We start from the raw sequence: 18,508 nt of genomic DNA, 5'->3' as shown, positions 1-18,508 counted from the left end.
ATTTTAGGATAAAGACCTGACTCCTGTGGAGTGGCAGTTATTTCTCTTTTTCTTCAGGTTATTCAAAAGACTGATTCAGAGATAAATAAAATGGTAAGAGTTGAGAACTCAGTTTTCTAGGAAGATTATCAGTCCTTATTAAATATTCTCCACAACTATTACTTATAGCAGGCTTTGTAAAATAGATGGATAAAAAGGCAATGCTCTCTGACAACTTGAAGTACAAAGCAATGCTCATGATTTTATTTTACTTTATTTATTTTTAAAGTATTTTTATCAATCATGCTATTACATTTTTCCCAATTTCCCCCCTTTTATCCCCCCTCCACCCTGCCCCCCAGCCCTCCAGCATTCCCTGCCTTAGTTCATGTCTATGGCTTGTACATATAAGTTCTCTGAGTCCTCTGTTTTCTGTACCACTAACTCTCCCCATGTATTTTATGTCTACTAATTATGCTTCTTCACTGTGCATCCCCCCTATTCCTCCCTTCCCCCACCCCACTGAAATCCCTCTGCGTGATGTCCATTTCTCTGATTCTGTTCCTGTTCTAGTTGTTTGCTTAGTTTTTGTTTTCATTGCTTTTCTTTTCTTTTAGGTTCATTTGTTGATAGTTGTGAGTTTGCTGTCCTTTCACTGTTCATATTTTTTATCTTCTTTTTCTTAGATAAGTCCTTTTAACATTTCATATAATAAGGGCTTGGTGATGATTAACTTCTTGAACTTGACCTTATCTGAGAAGCACTTTATCTGCCCTTCCATTCTAAAAAAAAGCTTCACTGGACAGAGTAATCTTGGATGTAGGTCCTTGCCTTTCATGACAAGGCTCATAATTTTGGCACAGGAAAACAAATTAAACACCTTCTCAGGTACAGAATGTCGTACATCACACAGAATCCTGACGTAGACAGGAACATGATGGGGCGCAGTCCCCAGGGTTGTCCTGCGGCACCAGAGGACTTGTGCCTGTGAAGGGCAGGGTTCTCTCCTCCCCCTGAGACTGTCATGTCAGGTGGCGCACAGCTCCAGTCTGCACACTGACAGTTCCCAGGTGGTCTCTTTAACTCAGTGTTTAAGTTAAAGAGGAGTCCAACCCATGGCCCATGGGCCACATGTGGCCCAGGACGGCTATGAATGCAGCCCAACACAAAATCGTAAATTTACTTAAAATCTTTTGTTTGCTCACCAGTTTTTGTTAGTGTTTGTGTATTTAATGTGTGGCCCAAGGCAACTCTTCTTCTTCCAGTGGGACTCAGAGACGCCAAAAGGTTGGGCACCCCTAAATGACGTTAAGCAGTTACTTATTGGGAATGATAGTCATTATCTTGAAACTCTATAATATTTGTTGATGTTTATAACACACATATAAATAACAAACTGTGAAATATTGGTACTAAGTAGAGGTAACTAAAATCATGAGCCTCAAAATCGAACTGTCCTGATTCAGTCAGCTTCTATCCATTACCAGATGTGACTTACGCATGCAACTTACATGTCTCAACCTCTGTTCACTTTGTTGTAACATCACAAAACTAATAGTGCCAAAGTCAATCCCTCGATCAGATATTGGACAAGCATTTGTTGAGTAGCTGTGTGCCAGCCTTGCTGGGGGTGAGGGTACAGAAAGGATGCAGCAAACAAAACAGCCAGGAACCCTCCTCTTGTGAGCTTTCATTCACCTTGTGGATTAGAAGCACTTAACACAAGTCCTGGTGCATGTGAAGTTTTCAGACAATATTGGATATCATCACCAGGAATTGCCGAGGATGGAGGAGGAAGACTTCAGACACCAGTACCACATTATGAGCTTGATAATGATGTTGAACTTCTGTATCTGGGGAACCATTTCTGGCTCCGATGTTCTCCATCTTGATCATCTCCCACATGGAGTGACCTGACTTGGGAGTTTAATATTGATGGAGGGTCTTCATCACTGTGACCCAGCCTCTGCCAGGGCACTTACTTAGCGACCGAGTCAGTAACAAGGGTGTGTTGGTTGATCGTTGTGAAGTAGTAAGCACCTTCTGATACATGCTGGAAATATTTCTGTTCATTTAAAGACATTTTATGGGTGACGTAAAACACATTCTTTAAAAAATAGAATATCAGCATTTGGCTGAAATTTGTGCAGAATGATTAGGACAAAAACATTTATGAGAGAAGTGTAAGAAGTGAAGCCACATTAGAAAAGGAAGGTGTGGACACAGACAGAGAGTGTGACCAGTGTGTGGCGGGGATGTGGGCGGTGCGGTTGGGGTAGCGGAGGCTCCAGAGCAGAGAAGATGAGAGTCTGGGAAAACACTTCTAAAACTGATTAGCCACCAATGGGTTTGGGGTTATATTTTTTCCTTAACATCTACAAATAGCTCCCTTCCCAAGAGTCATTTAGGAAACTTATCTTTCAAAGTTCGTAAAGATGTCAATGATTTAGTTATCTTCACTTAAAGAGAGTAATTTATCATCTACTCAAGTGTGCATGTGTCTGCCAGGAAAGCTGTGAGCCCATATACATCATGTTCAGTAGCTTCAAGGATTTGGTCTGCCTTCTTCTGTGTATTTGAATGTAGAATTCATTTCAGCCTGACATTTTTTTTACCTCTCATCATATTTTTGTTCTAATTAAGATCTATAAATGCAACCTCTACCCGGTTTGAGCTGTAATAAATTCCTTCCCTGAATTGGCCTTCTGAAAGTCACAAACCAACAATATGATGAATTGCAAAATGAAAAATTTCCTTTCCACGGTGTTTATTTTGAGGAGAGAAGTGCTAGAGAAAAATGAAACATTGTTTCACTAGAAAGAAGGCCCTGCTCATCGTGGCACATGCCTGTGAGTTGAATGTTTGCAACACTGATTGACCTCAGATTTCCAAAATGGTACAGGTCTAACGCAAGGAAAGGAAGTTTCCGTTCCAGACATTGAGGTTAAATGGTATTAATGGGAGGGGCCCATGATGAGAAAAGTTTTAATCTCATGTAAACCCTGGAGCTACCCGTGTAGGGATGGACTGAGACCATTATTTCTTTGGGAATTGAATTTCCTAAAGTCTATATTGAGGAAGAAAGGAAGAAGGCCATTTGGAGAAAGTACTTTGAGAGAAATGAATATATAGTTTTTATTTTTAAGTCATTGTTTTGCTTCACTATTTGGGCAAGTAAAAACATTATGCCTTAGCTTTGAGATGGCTATGTTGAAATCACACATTTGTCGCTCATATTTAGACCGGTGTTTTGATAGGTACTTAACTTTGGGCACCTTTGTTCCATTACATTATAAGGCATAGCCGAAATTCTATATAAATAAGATTAAAGCATTGCCATAGATAAAATAACAGACATAAGCCTTCTAGACTCTTGATTTTGGAATGGGTTAGCTCCAATATTTAAATAACCCCAATGATCATAGCCCAGTTCAAATAATACTGCTTAATGTGTTAATCATTAATTTTGCATACTTCTCTCTTATTTCCCTCTATGCCTTTGTAGAGTGGGAATTGCCTTATGCATCCTGAATTCATTATCATAATTAGTGTACTGTGCATTGACTGAAGCCAATTTAAGTGGCATATTAGCACTGAATTTGAGCTCCTTTGTTTTGTGTAGATAGTAGGCCATGGAGTTAATCTTTCATTTATAGTGTTTGTTACAGGGCTATGCTAGTGGCTATGACTCATGATCTTTTAGATGATAATGCCTAATTTAAGAGATGCTGTAATCTGAAAAGAATTTTGATTTTCTTAATAATAAACATGGTTACTGGTCCAGCTATCCTAATATCAAATGATCACTGGCATCGCTTTTTCCTCCTAAAAAAAACCAAAATTATTGTTTTCAAATTAGAATTAAACACAAGCAATTACTTAAACCAAATGTTTCACTCGCCACGTAAGGAACCTGCGGTTCCTTTATCAGAAAGCAATGAGGGTTGGAGCCGTAGCCAGGACAAAAAATCTGGTTCTTCTGAGCTCCAGCACCCCAGGAATGGCCCCACCTTGCCAAAGTGGGATAGCCACTGCCATTTCATTGATCCACAGTGTGAAAGCATTCTCTGTTATTCCCGCATCACTGTCTCTCTTTTCTCTCCCTGTGCAGCATCATTATGCACCCCCAAAAAGACGTCCTAATCTCCTGTAGTGAGGACCGCCTCTGGAAGGCACTGGAGATCTCCAAAGCCAAAGTGCTCGTCACAGGAACTGGCCACACCGACTGGCTTTCCAACTGCTGCTTGCATCCCAGGTCAGTGCTCATGAACCCCTGATCCAGCCTGTTCTCTCTAAGGAATGCACTTGTAGATTCTGCTTCTTCACTAACTTGCTTTTTTAAAATTGAAATAGGAATAACAGACAAAAACTGTACCTACTTAATATATGCAACTTGATGAGTTGGGAGATAGGTATACATCTTTGAAAACATCAGCACCGTCTATGCTATAAATGTTTCTATCATCTCCAATAGTTTCCTACCATTCACTTGATTTATTATTATCACCATCGTTAAAATACTTAACGTAAGATCTACCCTATTAGCAAAATTTCAAACACACAACCCAATAGAGCTCTAATACTTACCTTGTATATGTTAAACTGTGTGCTTTGCTGGTTTTGATGACACTATTTTTGTCTCTGCAACGTCACGCCCTCACTGAATTTAGAAAAGTGGAGATAAATGCTCCTTTGGTTTTCATTATATTGACTTCAGATTGATTGCTTTTGATATTTGGGACCTGTAAAACTTAGTCCACGTGCTGATGCATTTAACAAGAGTGGAAAGCTTCCCAGAAGAAGTGTTATTAATGCTTCTTGTACTCACAGGCTCTGACAAGACACCCGGACTTCTAGTCTAATGTATGCTAGTGTTTACTTTGCCTCAGCTAATCTTGCAGGTTTCTCATTTAGAATTAAGTTATTTGGCAAAAAAAGGATCAGAAGGCAGTGATCAATTTTGTTACAGATTCAATGACACTCAAGATATTAAAGAGAACACAGTAGAACTGAAAGCATAGTTTTGTAATTTTTAAGAATTAATTGAATTTTTGTACCATAAAGGCCAAGGACACAAAAGGAAAAATATTACTAAATGCAGAGATGTGTTGAAAAGTTCTGCCCACAGCTGCTTGTAGTCAGCTTCGCCCAATCGAGTGCCTTCTCTTATCCATCATCACACCCAGCATTTGTAAACACGCTTGCATCTGGCTCTTTCCAACATTCTCTGCTCTTATTACTCCGGAGACTCAGTTCTGGTGCAATTTCTAAACCAGTCCATTAGGAAATTTTGTTCTGAGGAAGACTCTTATTGATTTATTTTCATGTTTCCACCAAACTCCTTTTTAAAAACTTTTTTTTTCTTGGTATGATGTCAATGAAATTAGATAGATACGAAGAAGCTGAGTTTTTCAGAAATTTGTGAGCGAAGTCATTTTTTGAAAATTTTCTCAAAGTGTTTCTGCTGATTCATTGTTTGTATACAAAAATGCCTTTGATTTCTGGATATTGACTTTGTATCCTGCTGTTTTGCCAAATTCATTAATTAGTTTGAGCAGTTTTTGGGTAGAGTCTATAGGATTTTCCATGTACACTATCATGTCATCTGCAAACAGTGACAATTTTGTTTCCTCCTTTCCTATTTGGATGCCTTTTATTTCCTTTTCCTGCCTGATCGCTGTGGCCAAAACTTCTAATACTATATTGAATAGAAGTGGTGAAAGTGGACATCCTTGTCTTGTTCCTGATCTTAGTGGAAAAGCTTTTAGTTTTTGTCCATTGAGTATGATATTGGCTGTAGGTCTCTCATAAATGGCCTTTATTATATTGAGGAATGTTCCCTCTATTCCCATTTTGCTGAGTGTTTTTATCATAAATGGGTGTTGTAATTTACCTTTAGTGCTAGATGTTTGAATTTAATTTTTGAACATGTAGTGCATCCCACATCAGGTACATAGAGAAACAGAACCACACCACCTCTCTCATCTTTTAGGAACACAGAACCCAAGTTGCAAGCAGAGACAACACAATTAGAAGTATAGCCTATCACTTATGTAGCTGCTGGGCATGCTAATCAGATTTCTATGATGCACGGTTACCATGGCAGCCAGTGACTCAGCTATTTCCTCATTAGTGCTTGACCAGGGTTCTTTTAACAGGTCTTCCTGTTTCCCATTCAATTACTGAAATTAAAATGAGGTGAAATATATCATTATTCACTCATAAAATAAATTTACTTTCAGCACTGTCTTTGGCAGAATTTTAGTAAAATGTAGTTACACTGTTTGCTCTTTTCTCATACATGAAAGAAAATACATTTAACTCTAAGTGGTTATTTATTTATTTGTTTGTTTATGCTGGTTTTGTGCTTGCCTTCGGGGAGAAGTTTAGTCCCTGAAAGTCTTTTTTTTAAAATATATTTTATTGGTTATGCTATTACAGTTGTCCCATTTCCCCCCTTCATTCCCCTCCACCCGGCACACCCCCTCCCACCCACATTCCTGCTCTTTAGATCATGCCCATGTGTCATAAGTGTTTTTAAATGAGTAATATTCAACAGCAAATGTTCTTTTGTAGAACTAATGAACAGGAATGATTATCAAAATAATAAAAAACGAAAAATTTTAGGTAGAGATCATCCTTTTAAAATTGTTTTTTAAATTATCATTTACATTCATTATTATTTTGTTTAGTTTCGGTTGTATAGCATAGTGTTTAGACAATCATATATGATTGTCTGTCCAGGAAGTATCTAGCCATGTAATATGAAAAACAGAGACATCTATTGAAAAAGATACCAGGTACAGGAAACACTGTACATAAGACAAGGACACCTCCATCTCCTTCAAAGTAGGTACCTTGGTACCTCACACAGTTCATTTACTGATATTCTCAGTAAATGTAGCCACATTTTTATTTTCCTTAATGATAATGTTATTTTTATTAAAATATTTTCAACACTTATATTTTAAACATATTTATACTCAAAATATAAAATACATGTGGAAAACTTCTAATTATGCAAATATACAGACTATACATACTAAAGGCATTTAAAAACCCTCATTACAAAGGCTATATTGCTCCAGAATAACATTATACACATGACTAATTATCGCCATGTATTGTTTACAATATAATTGGTTTTGTTTATACCTAACTTTGTAGGTTCCTTAGTAGGATTTGTGTATCAGGACTCTTCTTAGGAGTGACATGGGTAACCTAATCACTGTAGAACTGGCTGTTATTACATAGTTACCCATAGAGGGCAATCAGACATTGGTAAGGTAAAGCACTCTGCGTATTTACTTGGTAGACTGATGAACTAGCTGTTGAAAGTTATTCGTAGTCACTGACTGATGACTGAATGGAGTAATTCAGAGGATGTTCATTGGCACTGTCTTTGCACTGTTAGAAAACCAAACGTACAAGGCTAGAAAGAGCATGCTGCAGTGCAAGGGAGAGGTGCATGGGAACATGCCCAGTACAAGCTAGGTCTAAACATCTAGCACTTGGGGTCTGAGTTTCATGTTCCCTTGACAGACTCCTAGCTTTAAGTTTGCTAGTCCCATCCGTTTCATCACCTGTAAAATTGGTATAATATAGTCATCCCTAATTTATAGGTCAATTATGAAGGCTATAATATATGAAAAACAAAAATACTTTTATTGCCTGCAACATGTAGGCTCAATAAATGTCACCCATTATTATTTTTATTCATTCATAAGAATTTGAGAACTTAGAGAACTCATAGCTCAAAAGTTGCTATAAAACAGATAACCTTAAATACAATGGGCTAAGAAGGAAAAGAGGCTTTTGTGATGTCAGGGTTACACCAGGCTCCATTAAAAGAACATTACTCATGAAACGTTAATTGGGAACACCATGCCTCAGGGTCTGAGCAGATTAAACATGGAAAACTTATAAAGCAAAAAAAGAAATATAATTACTGTGAAAATATTTGCTGTCTATTGGTTTTTAGCCCTTAAAATATATATTTGAAAACTGTACCAATTAACTCTTTGTATTCTTTTTTTACAGAAGAGAATTCTGTACATAAATTTTATATATATATATATATATATATATATATATATATGATTTAAATTATGTTTTGGGAGAAAAACATTTTTGACCAAAAAACACAAATGCTTTTTAAAATAGGTTTTTTTTTCCATTTGGTTCAGTTTTTTGAATAATACAAAACATGTAGTGTTTAACCTCTATGACCACGGGCATGTTTGATTATATTGTTGGTCCATTTAGATGAGCTTTGAGCTACTGAAATAGAGTTGCATATCAGTCTACAGATCAATATTAATAGATCAATAAAATACATACTGCACTAACTTAATAATATATTATTTGATCTTTCCCTCTACCAAGTAAATGACAATAGTGTGGATTTGAATGTAAACACGATGTCCGTTTTTCTGATACTTAGGGCTGCCTTTTCTTGTGTAGGGACCGCAGCTGATTATGTGACACAGCATATATCTTCCCAGATATCTCTACAAAATAAAAGCAGTTGGGATTAGTGGTTTAAACAATTTCACGATGTTGCCTGTTTTCCTAAGTTCACTGCCTGAGGCAGAAAAAGAACTGATAGTATCCTGTTAAACATAACTTCTCCCTTGATAAGGTGTTTTGTGAATTATGAATAAACGACCCTTTCCAAAATCCCTCATACTTTCTCTTCCCTGTACAAGCTACCTGTTCATGTATTTATATTGTGACTAAAATCACAATGTGGAAGCTCCTTGACAAGGATGTCAAGTATGCCATAAAAGAACTGAAGCGTGGATGATCTTTTTGTTTGCTAGAAACAAAGTCAAGAGTTCAAATTTCAAAGCACAATGAAGAAATTGATGTACCATTTCCCTAAGACTGTGGTGTTCTGTGTCTTCCTGAGTTTCAGAGGTAGATGCTTCCATAATCAGAAACCTTATTAGATTTTTAACAAGATTGTTTTTGAAAATTTACTCATTTTTTGAGAGAGCAAGAGAGAGACACAGAGAGAGAGAGAGAGAGAGAGAGAGAGAGAAATACTAATTTTTTATTCTACTTATTCATGCACTCGTTGGTTGATTTTTGTAGATGCCCTGACTGGGAATCAAACCCACAACTTTGGCATATTGGAACAGTGCTCTAACCAACTGAGCTCCCTGGCCAGAGCTTTACCAAGATAGTTTTTAGACATACCTGTTAAATAAAAATATCCTACTTCATATTTTCTGAAGAGGTTGTGTTGTGCTTCTGTTCTTAGCATAGTTTGTCACTTTTACATGAAGGACAAGAAGAGGCTGATCATTGAAAGTAACGTCATACTTCTTTGAATGCATCTCTTGTCTAACTCTGAAAGTGATACATGATCATCACAGGGTGGGTATTTTAAGAATGTATTTTGCATAGTCTCCCAGCTCAGTGAAAACTTGAAGTGACTGTCCAAGGGCCCTCCGCAGACAAGCGGCAGGATCTCATTGTGTGTTAGAATCACCTGCCGAAGACAGAATTCTTTTCAAGTGTGGAAGCAGCAGCTCTGTCATTTTATGTAACCTGGAGAGCCTCAGTGGGTCATTTAAAAATGGGAATAACATACTTCATAAGGTTTTCATGACAAGTTGGGGCAATGGGCACACCATGCAACGTGCAGATGATGTTTCGTTGAGTTGTCCACTTGAAATATGATTCTTGTGAACCAATGCCACCCCAATAAATTCAATAAAAAATTATACCTGTCTGAGGCAGCAACTGACAGTTGAGTAAACAAGTGGTTGACCAAATTCTTAAGCAGAAGACCTGGAGAATTGTCTGTAGGGGGGTTTAAAACACTCTGCCATATGCGGATGAATAATCAATGCAGTTAGAGAATATCCAATAAAAAACTGAGAAGAGTCTAATCTCTTATCTCTTCGCTGACCTGGAGAGATTCTACAAGAAAAAAGTAAAAGCTGAGGCACAGTTATCAACTCCCAGAGTGTTGAAAATGTGCCCCGTTGTGCACACAGAGCCACTGGCCAGAGACTGGATGACTTATTTGTCCAAGGCATTTAATCTGTACGTGTTTGACTTTTAGTTGACCACTGAGCTAAACAAGCTGACTTCTGTGGCCACACACAGCAAAGGATACAGACTTTACTGAATTACTACAAGATACTAAAAAAAAATAAATAAAAAACTAACAGCAGCAACAAGAAACCCTGGAAAGAAGGAAATCTGATTTCCAGAGTTTCTACATAGTATTTTTTTAAATGTCAGGTTTTCAACAGTAGCAAACGTAGAAAACATGAAATTAGCAGGACAATGTATAGAACCTGTGAATATGTTGTGTTATACAATATAATAAGGTATATTAGCATTGCAAATGTTTAAGATTCTAATCAGATGACCTTAAAACAAGGTTATCCTGGACTGTCAAAGTGGTCCCAATGTAATCACAAAGCTCCTTTAAATGTGGGAGAAGACAGAGGGGTCAGAGTAAGAGCCTGGTGATGTGCAAAAGAGATTCTCCCTTGGAGACACCAGAGGGACCAGTACTTTTAACATCCTGCCTTCAGCCCGGGGACACTTACTTCAGACTTGTGGTCTCCAGAATTGGAAAAAAATAAATGTGCGTCATTTTAATCCTGCTAAATTAATAGTAATTCTTTACCACAGCAATATAAAACTAATATATGTCTTGCACTTCTATTGCTATATTTATCCTAAGCCTTCTATTCTTTTTGATGCTAATATAAATAAAATATTCTCAATTTAATTTTTACATTATTCAATATTAGGGTATAGAAAAGAACTGATGTTTGCATAATAATATGATATCAATATATAACCTCATCTATTAATTTTAATATTTATAGTAGGTTCTTTAGAAATTCTACATATAAGGTCATACTATCTGTGAACATAATTTTCCTTTTCTCAGATTAATGCCTTTCATTCATTCATTCACTCGTTCATCTTTTCCTCACCCAATTATTTGGCTAAAACCTCCAGAACAATGTTGAATGAATGTGGCAAGGGCAGACGTCCTTGGGGGAAAACATTCAGTCTTTCATTAGTAAGTATGGTGATAGCTGAGTATTTCTTGTAGATGGCTTTATCAGGTTGAGGTTTATCAGGTTCCCTTCTATTCCCAATTTAAGTGTGTGTTTATCCTGAGAAGGTATTGAAAACTGTTAAACGTTGTTTCTGCAACTATTAAAATGATTATGTCATTTTAATTCTTTATTCTATCAATATGGTGATTTTCTTTGTTACGTTACACAGCTTTGCATTTCTGGCATATGTGCTAGTTGATCGTGGTATAACCCTTTTTATTGAGGATGTTTGCATCTATATATATTAGAGAAATAGGTCTCTAGTCTCCTTGTGATGTCTGTCTGATCTGGGCATCAGAACAACATTGTCCCGACAGGGTGAATTGGGAAGTGTTCCCTCCTTTAGTAAGTTTGGGAGATTTTGTGAGGAATTAGTGTTAATTCTTCTATAAAGGTTTGACAAGATTCATCAGTGAAACAATAAATGTTTGAATACTATCTTCCCAAAATAGATATTCAATTTAATCTCTACAGTAAAAACTAAAAAGTAAGTTAAAAATATGTATAAAGTTCTACTTTAAGTTTGTGCCAATCCATGCTCCCTCTTATAACATATGAATGCCATTCTTGCCAACTCTGAATATCAGTATTTTTTGCCCAAAGTCTTGAATGTGTAGTGAGTATGTCATTGACATTTAAAACTGCAGTTATTAGTGAAACTAATCTTTTCTTATATGTTAGCTATTTGTATTTCTCCTTGGTGAATCAATTACTCAACATTTTTTCTATTTTTTAAAATTTATTTATTTGTAAGAATCCTTTATTTGTTAAATAAAACCATTTCATACTATGTTATGTATAAAGATCTTCAGGACTTATCTTCAAATAACTTTGCTTGATAAAGAGCTTTGATTATGATTTTTGTAGCTGTCATTTTGTAGTTTGATATTAAATTTTTCTAAAAGTTTACATAGTATTATCTAACATACAATTATTTTTATGGTTTTTTCTTTGCCCTAATACAAATAAAAGTTTTATCTAACCATTTATTTTTCTCTTTTATGGTTTGGTGTTTTAAAATTTTTATTAGTTAATCAATTTACTTTATTCTGAATATATTAAAGGAATATAACTATTTTTCTGTTAAATACAACATTAAATTTAGGTTTGAATTAAATTTTTATCATTTATATTTATTTTCAGTATTTATTTTTATATTAAATGTTTAAATAACTCTATGGTTAGCTGGTGATGTCATTCGCCACTGGTGTTTTTATAGCAATATTTTCCTTTTCTTTTTCTTTTTTTTTTAAGATTTAAAATTTTTTTTTTATCTTTAGAGGGGAAGGGAAGGAGAGAGGGAGAGAAATATCATTGTATGGTTGCCTCTCATGCATCCCCTGCTGGGAACTGGCCTGAAACCCAGGCATGTGCCCTGACTGGGAATCGAACCATGATCCTTCGGTTCACAGGCCCACGCTCAATCCACTGAGTGATACCAGCCAGGGAATATTTTCCTTTTCTTAAGCTCTTTCTTTGTTGTTTCCTTCAAGCATAGATCCATAATATTTCTTAATACAATGATTCTTGATAACGCAAATTTTCTCATTTTTGAATAAAAAACATTGAATCTAAACATTGTAGCTAATGAAAACCATTTTCATTCATATTTTAATATTAATCTTTTGATTCATCTTTTTGTTCTTTCTTCCTACATTATTCAACATGAATTTGATTTCCCAAGTCTATAGTCTATGTATATCAATCTCTTATTACGTCTAATTCATCTCTTTATCTTCTCCCAGAGGCCAAGTTAAAAAATTAAATTTTGTTTTACTAATTGCCATTTATAAAATAATGTATTTATGTTTATAGCTCCCTTGCAGATTTTACTTTGATAATTATGTCTTCGTCAATTAATTTGAGAGAGAAAGAAAAAGAGAGAGCATTGATTTTTCGTTCCACTTATTTGTGCAGTCATTGGTTGATTTTTGTCTGTGCCCTGACTAGGGATCAAACCCACAGCTTGGCATAGCAAGATGGTGCTCTAACCAACTAAGCTACCCGCCCAGGGTAATACTTATTATTTTTTCTTTTTTAAAATTTACTTTTTATTGTATTTTTTGAGTACCAGTTTGTCACCTTATATGTCCCTCCCTCATGCAATCAACACACTGTTATCCATGTTCACGGGTCCTTTTTTTTTTTGTTCAATCCCTCTGACTCCTACTCACTCCTACCCCCTTGGCTGTCATCCTGCTACCTGTGAGTCTGTCTCTAGTTCAGCTAGTTTTGCTTGTCTCTATGCTTGTTAGTTCATCTTCAACAGAGTCCACATAGGAGTGAAATCATATGGTATTTGTCTTTCTCTGACTGGCTTATTTCACTTAGCATAATGTTCTCCAGGTCCATCTATACTGTAACAAAGGATAAAATTTTCTTCTTTTTTACATCTTAGTAATATTCCATTGTGTAAACGTCCCATAGTTGTTTTATCCACTCATCTACTGATGGACACTTGGGCTGCTTCCATATTTTGACAGTTGTACACAATGCTGCAATGAATGTAGGGATGCTTATGTTCTCCAGAATTAGTGTTTTGGGATCCAGAATTGGGACCACTAGGTCAAAAGGAAGATTCATTTTTAACTTTTGGAGGTATTTCCATACTGCTTCAACAGTGGCTACAACCAATCTGCATTCCCACCAAAAGTGCAAAAGGGTTCCCCTTTCTCCACATCCGTGCCCACACTTGCTTGTTGATTTATTGATGGTAGCCATTCTAACAGGTATGAGATCATCTCTCATTGTAGTTTCATTTGAATTTTTCTGATTAGTGACATTGAGCATCTTTTCATGTCTGTTGGCTATCTGTATGTGCTTTTGGAGAAGTGTCAATTCAGGTCCTTTGCCCATTTTTAAATCATGTTGCTTTTTTTGATGTTGAATTTTGTAAGTTCTTTATAAATTTTGGATATTAACCCCTTATCAGATTTATCACCATTCTGTGGGTTGTATTTTTAGTTTTTTTCTTTGCTGGGCAAAAACTTTTTAGTTTGATATAGTCCCATTTGTTTATCTCTTCTTTTGTTTCCCTTGTCTGGGGAGATATATCTGAAAAAATACTGCTATGAGCAATATCTGAGATTTTGCTGCCTGTGTATTCTGCTATGATTTTTATGGTTTGTGTGTAAATTTGAGTCTTTAATCCATTTGAATCCATTCTTGTGTGTGATGTAGAAGGTGGTCGTTTCATTTTTCTATACATATCTCACCAATATTCCCCAAACCATTTATTGAATAGACTATATTTAGCCCATTGTATGTGCTTGCTTCCTCTGTTGAATATTAATTGACTATAAAAGTGTAGGTTTATTTCTGGGCTCTCTATTCTGTTCCATTGATCTATATGTCCGTTTTTATGCCAGTACTATGCTGTTTTGATTACTATGGCCTTATAGTGTAGTTTGGTATTAGGTAACATTATTCCTCCAACTTTTTTCTCCTTTCTTAGGATCACTGTCACTATATAGGGCCTATTGTGGTTCCATATGAATTTTTGAAATATTTGTTCTAGTTCTGTGCAGTACATTATTAAAAAGTTGATAGGAATTGCATTGAATCTATAGATTGCTTTGGGTAGTATGGATATTTTAATGATGTTAATTATTTCTACCCATGAATATGTTATGTGCTTCTACTTATTTGTATCTTCTTCACTTTCTTTTTATAATGTCTTATAATTTTCCAGATATAGGTCTTTTATATCCTTGATTAGGTATTCCTAAGTATTTTATTTTTTTGAAATAATTATGAGTGGGATTGTTTTCTTAATTTCCCTTTCTGTTAGTTCTTTATTGACATATAAAAATGCAATTGATTTCTGGATATTAATTTTATGTCCTACTACTCTGCTAAATTCATTTATTGGTTCTAGTAATTTCTTGATGGAATCTTTGGGGTTGTCTAGATAACAGTATCACGTCACCTGCAAATAAAGAGTTTTTCTTCTTCCTTTCCAATTTGGACCTTTTATTTCTTCATCTTATCTGATTTCTGAGGCTAGGACTTCTACTACTAGAGGTGAAAGTGAACATAAAGAGGTGAAAGTGGACATCCCTGTCTTGTTCCCAGTCTTAAGGGGAATGCTTGTAGTTTTTGCCCCTTAAGCATGATGCTGTCAGTGGGTTTGTAAAACATTTTGGGGAGAACTAACACCTCTCCTTCTCAAACTACTTAAAAAAACCCAAGAGGAGAGAGGGCTCTCAAGCTCATTTTATGATGTCAACATTATTCTAATTCCAAAACCAGATAAAAACACTACAACAAAAGAAAATTACAGGCCAATATCTCTGATGAACTTAGATGCTAAAATCCTCAACAAAATATTAGCAGACCAAATACAGCAATATATCAAATAAGATCATACACAGTGATCAAGTGTGGTTTATTCTGTCAATGTAAGGTCATTACAACATTCTCGAATTGATAAATGTGATTCACCACATAAACAAAATGAAGGGTAAAAACCACATGATCATATAAACAGATGCAGGAAAAGCATTTGATAAAATCCAGTACCTACTTATGATAAAAACTCTCAGCAAAGTGGGAGTAGAGGAAACATACCTAAACATAATAAAGGCCATCTTTGATAATTATCTTTTTTTATTGCTACATGAAAGAGACCTGTGCTTATGGTTCTTTTAATTGTCTATAAACAGTTAAGTAGCCACATGTGTTTCTGGGTTTGGCATTGCTCTTCCACTTCCCCTGGAAAGTTGGGAAGCAGTGTCCTTCCTTTTCTTCTTTCTTTGGTTCCCCAGTTCACACTCATGTCTGCCATCTGTCCCAGCCAGTGTTGGGGCCCACTCTCAGGAGCTCTAATGAGACCCATATAAAGTAGCTTATTTCACATCCTTAGGGCTGTTTTTGTATGCAGTCCTGTTGTTCTACCAAATAATCTAAATTTGATTTCAGTCTGAATTATTGACATGGCGGACAGATACTCAATTTCCACTTACATAATATATCTATGTCATGGATTCAGACTTGACAGACTTGACAGAATACAATAGTTCACATCACATTTTTCTTTCAACTTGGCATTCAAGAGTGACACAGCTTGGAAGGGATGCTCTTGGTGCAACCATCTGGAGCGTCCTGAGTCTTCAGCTATCTGCTGATGCCTGTTTAGGAACTGTGGCATTCTCCTTACCTGATCAACTAAGAAGCTCCCCACAGCCTTCTCTTTACAAAATACTTCTGCAAAGGTGAGCCACGTGTGGTACTTGTTGAATGAGCAGAAAACATCTGAACACAAACATACTTGGTACTTTCAACTTAACAAAATACATATTCAACATACGCAGAAATTATTTATAGTTTTTAATGCCTTTTCTGAGTGGGGTTTATCATCCAGTATTCCATCTGTACAATCACCCTCTGCAATATAACACATTGTCTTCATCTCATATTTTTTCTACCTCACAATTACTTACTGTAACTTCATACATGCTAAATTGTTTGATGCTGAGTTGTCGTGACCTTTTGGAAATATGATTCAGCAGTTTTCTAATTTTCTTCTCATTTCTTTGTTCATGAAGACTTCAAAGAAATATATTTTCTCGAATTCTTTGAAATTGCCCCCTTTTTCTGACCTTGAGTAGTATTTCAAAGATCTTATGGTTTAAGGGAAATTCAAGATGAAGAAGAAACAGTGCAGTTGGGGACTGGTTTAAGTATGCTGACTTCCCACTTATTATATATGCCCTTTCAGAATGAAGCCAGACTTTGTGCACATTCTGATTTTTTTTTTTGTCTTTTACCCAAAAGAAATATCTGCTTCTGAGGTTTTTGTGACCCATTTAAATCTAGAATGATCTTCCCCTGGGTATTCTGCCTATATCTTAGACACTTGTTTCAGAAATACACCCCTTGCTGCTATGCCCCCTTGTGTTTTATAAGGATTCATCTTGTAAATTTGCTCCCTTCTCTGAGAAGGAATTATTGGGGTTTCCAGGCTCTTTCCTAAAGAGTTCTTAGTGCTTTTATGAAAGGGAGACTACGAATAAGACCTTTGTGCTTCCTTACAACTGATTTGATGTGCACTATATTTAGCAGATATTCCTTGAAATCTTTGGCTTAGAGCATGTTGTTCCTTGTTTTCATCTTTTCCTGATCATTCTTATAAACTCTGGGTGGGGGCAGTTAGAAGTCTGGGTCCATGTTATCATCTTACTCAGAAGCCCATATTTATTTTTAATAGATGATTAAACTAACCTTTAAGGTCATTTTTATTCTTGAGTTTTCACATAAGCAAATTTTGCCCTGCGGCTATTTCTGTAGGCAAGAAGTTTCTCAGGTCAAATAGATGCTGTCAAAATAATGACTCCTGGAACTGTTAAATGTCATGAGGAACTAACATTTTGCCTCTAGTTCAACCCAAAATCACTCAACTGTATCTAAGCTCTAAAGAAATATTAGCTTGTATGACCTAACCTTGCTGATTGATGGTCTGATTAAATTACAGAGTTACTTGGCAAGTTACTGCAGTTTTTAGAAAATTTTATTGCTACACAAATAGTGGTAGAGCTCACAATTCTCATCTTGAAGTATTGTAATATATGCAAAGCATTGTAATTGAGAGGATGTCACACCTTGAAAGACAGCATCAAGCCCTCAGGTCAAGTGTTGTCATTCCGGACCCGCCATGTGCTTTGATATGAAAGTGCACCAGGGCCACAGCTATTGAGCCAGCCAGTTCATGGCATGGCTCTTCCATTTGATTTCAACTCTCTTCAAAGTTTTTATCAAATGCTCAGTACAGTCCATCAAAGAGAGGTGAAGGTAGTGACATAGCAGCAGCAAGCTTTCATACTTAGGGATCGTTACTGCTGCATAGCCAGGGAAGCAATGCAAAGGTATTAGTGATATATTGAATATACCATCGTTTAAATTTTGTTAGCACCCTTGTCAGAGAGGATCTTTTTTCTTGTATGCAGTTCACTCAGAGACGAGAAACAGTGGCAAGGGCTAGAGCACCTCAGAACCTACGGAGGAGCAATCAGAAGGGGAGGCTTTCTAAGTAGAACAGTCATGTAAACCATTGTAATGATGCCCTAACAAATGAGCAAAGCCTTCTTAAATCTGGGTTCTTCAAGGGAATTAAACTCTAGAGGAAATGATTTGAGTGAACACTTTTTCAGTTCTCTAGTTCTGGATGGATAGGAGATAAATAAATGTGTTACATTCATTAGAACATTAGGGATTCTCTTGTAAGAACCCTGATTGAGAAGGTTGAGTCAAGGCCTTCTCAAGGAAACAATGATTTATAAGTAAATATAAAAGGTAGACTCTGTAAGAATAGCTCTCCCATTGAAATTGGGAGTGATAATTTAATATGGCCCCAAATTTTTCACTTGGAATATTGAATTTTTGAGATTAAGGCATATAGGTAAAGGGATATATCTGTGGAAAATTCTATAACTCTA

At 36.1% G+C, this 18,508-nt stretch overlaps 1 protein-coding gene across 1 annotated transcript in view; it reads left to right on the top strand.

Moving 5' to 3' along the window:
• The window catches only part of SPAG16 (sperm associated antigen 16), a 752,806-nt gene that overhangs the window by 341,341 nt on the left and 392,957 nt on the right, over positions 1-18,508 (top strand). Inside the window, exon 11 of the mRNA XM_053672035.1 lies at positions 4,091-4,234. Coding sequence (XP_053528010.1) covers positions 4,091-4,234 — 144 coding nt within the window. The remainder of the gene's footprint in view (positions 1-4,090; positions 4,235-18,508) is intronic.

This window comes from Artibeus jamaicensis, unplaced genomic scaffold, assembly GCF_021234435.1.
Source record: "Artibeus jamaicensis isolate MK-2021 breed Jamaican fruit bat unplaced genomic scaffold, CSHL_Jam_final contig_1015, whole genome shotgun sequence".
NCBI classification, from domain to species: Eukaryota; Metazoa; Chordata; class Mammalia; order Chiroptera; family Phyllostomidae; genus Artibeus; species Artibeus jamaicensis.
Note: the sequence above shows the minus strand (reverse complement) of the source record. Positions and strands in the feature narration are given on the sequence as shown.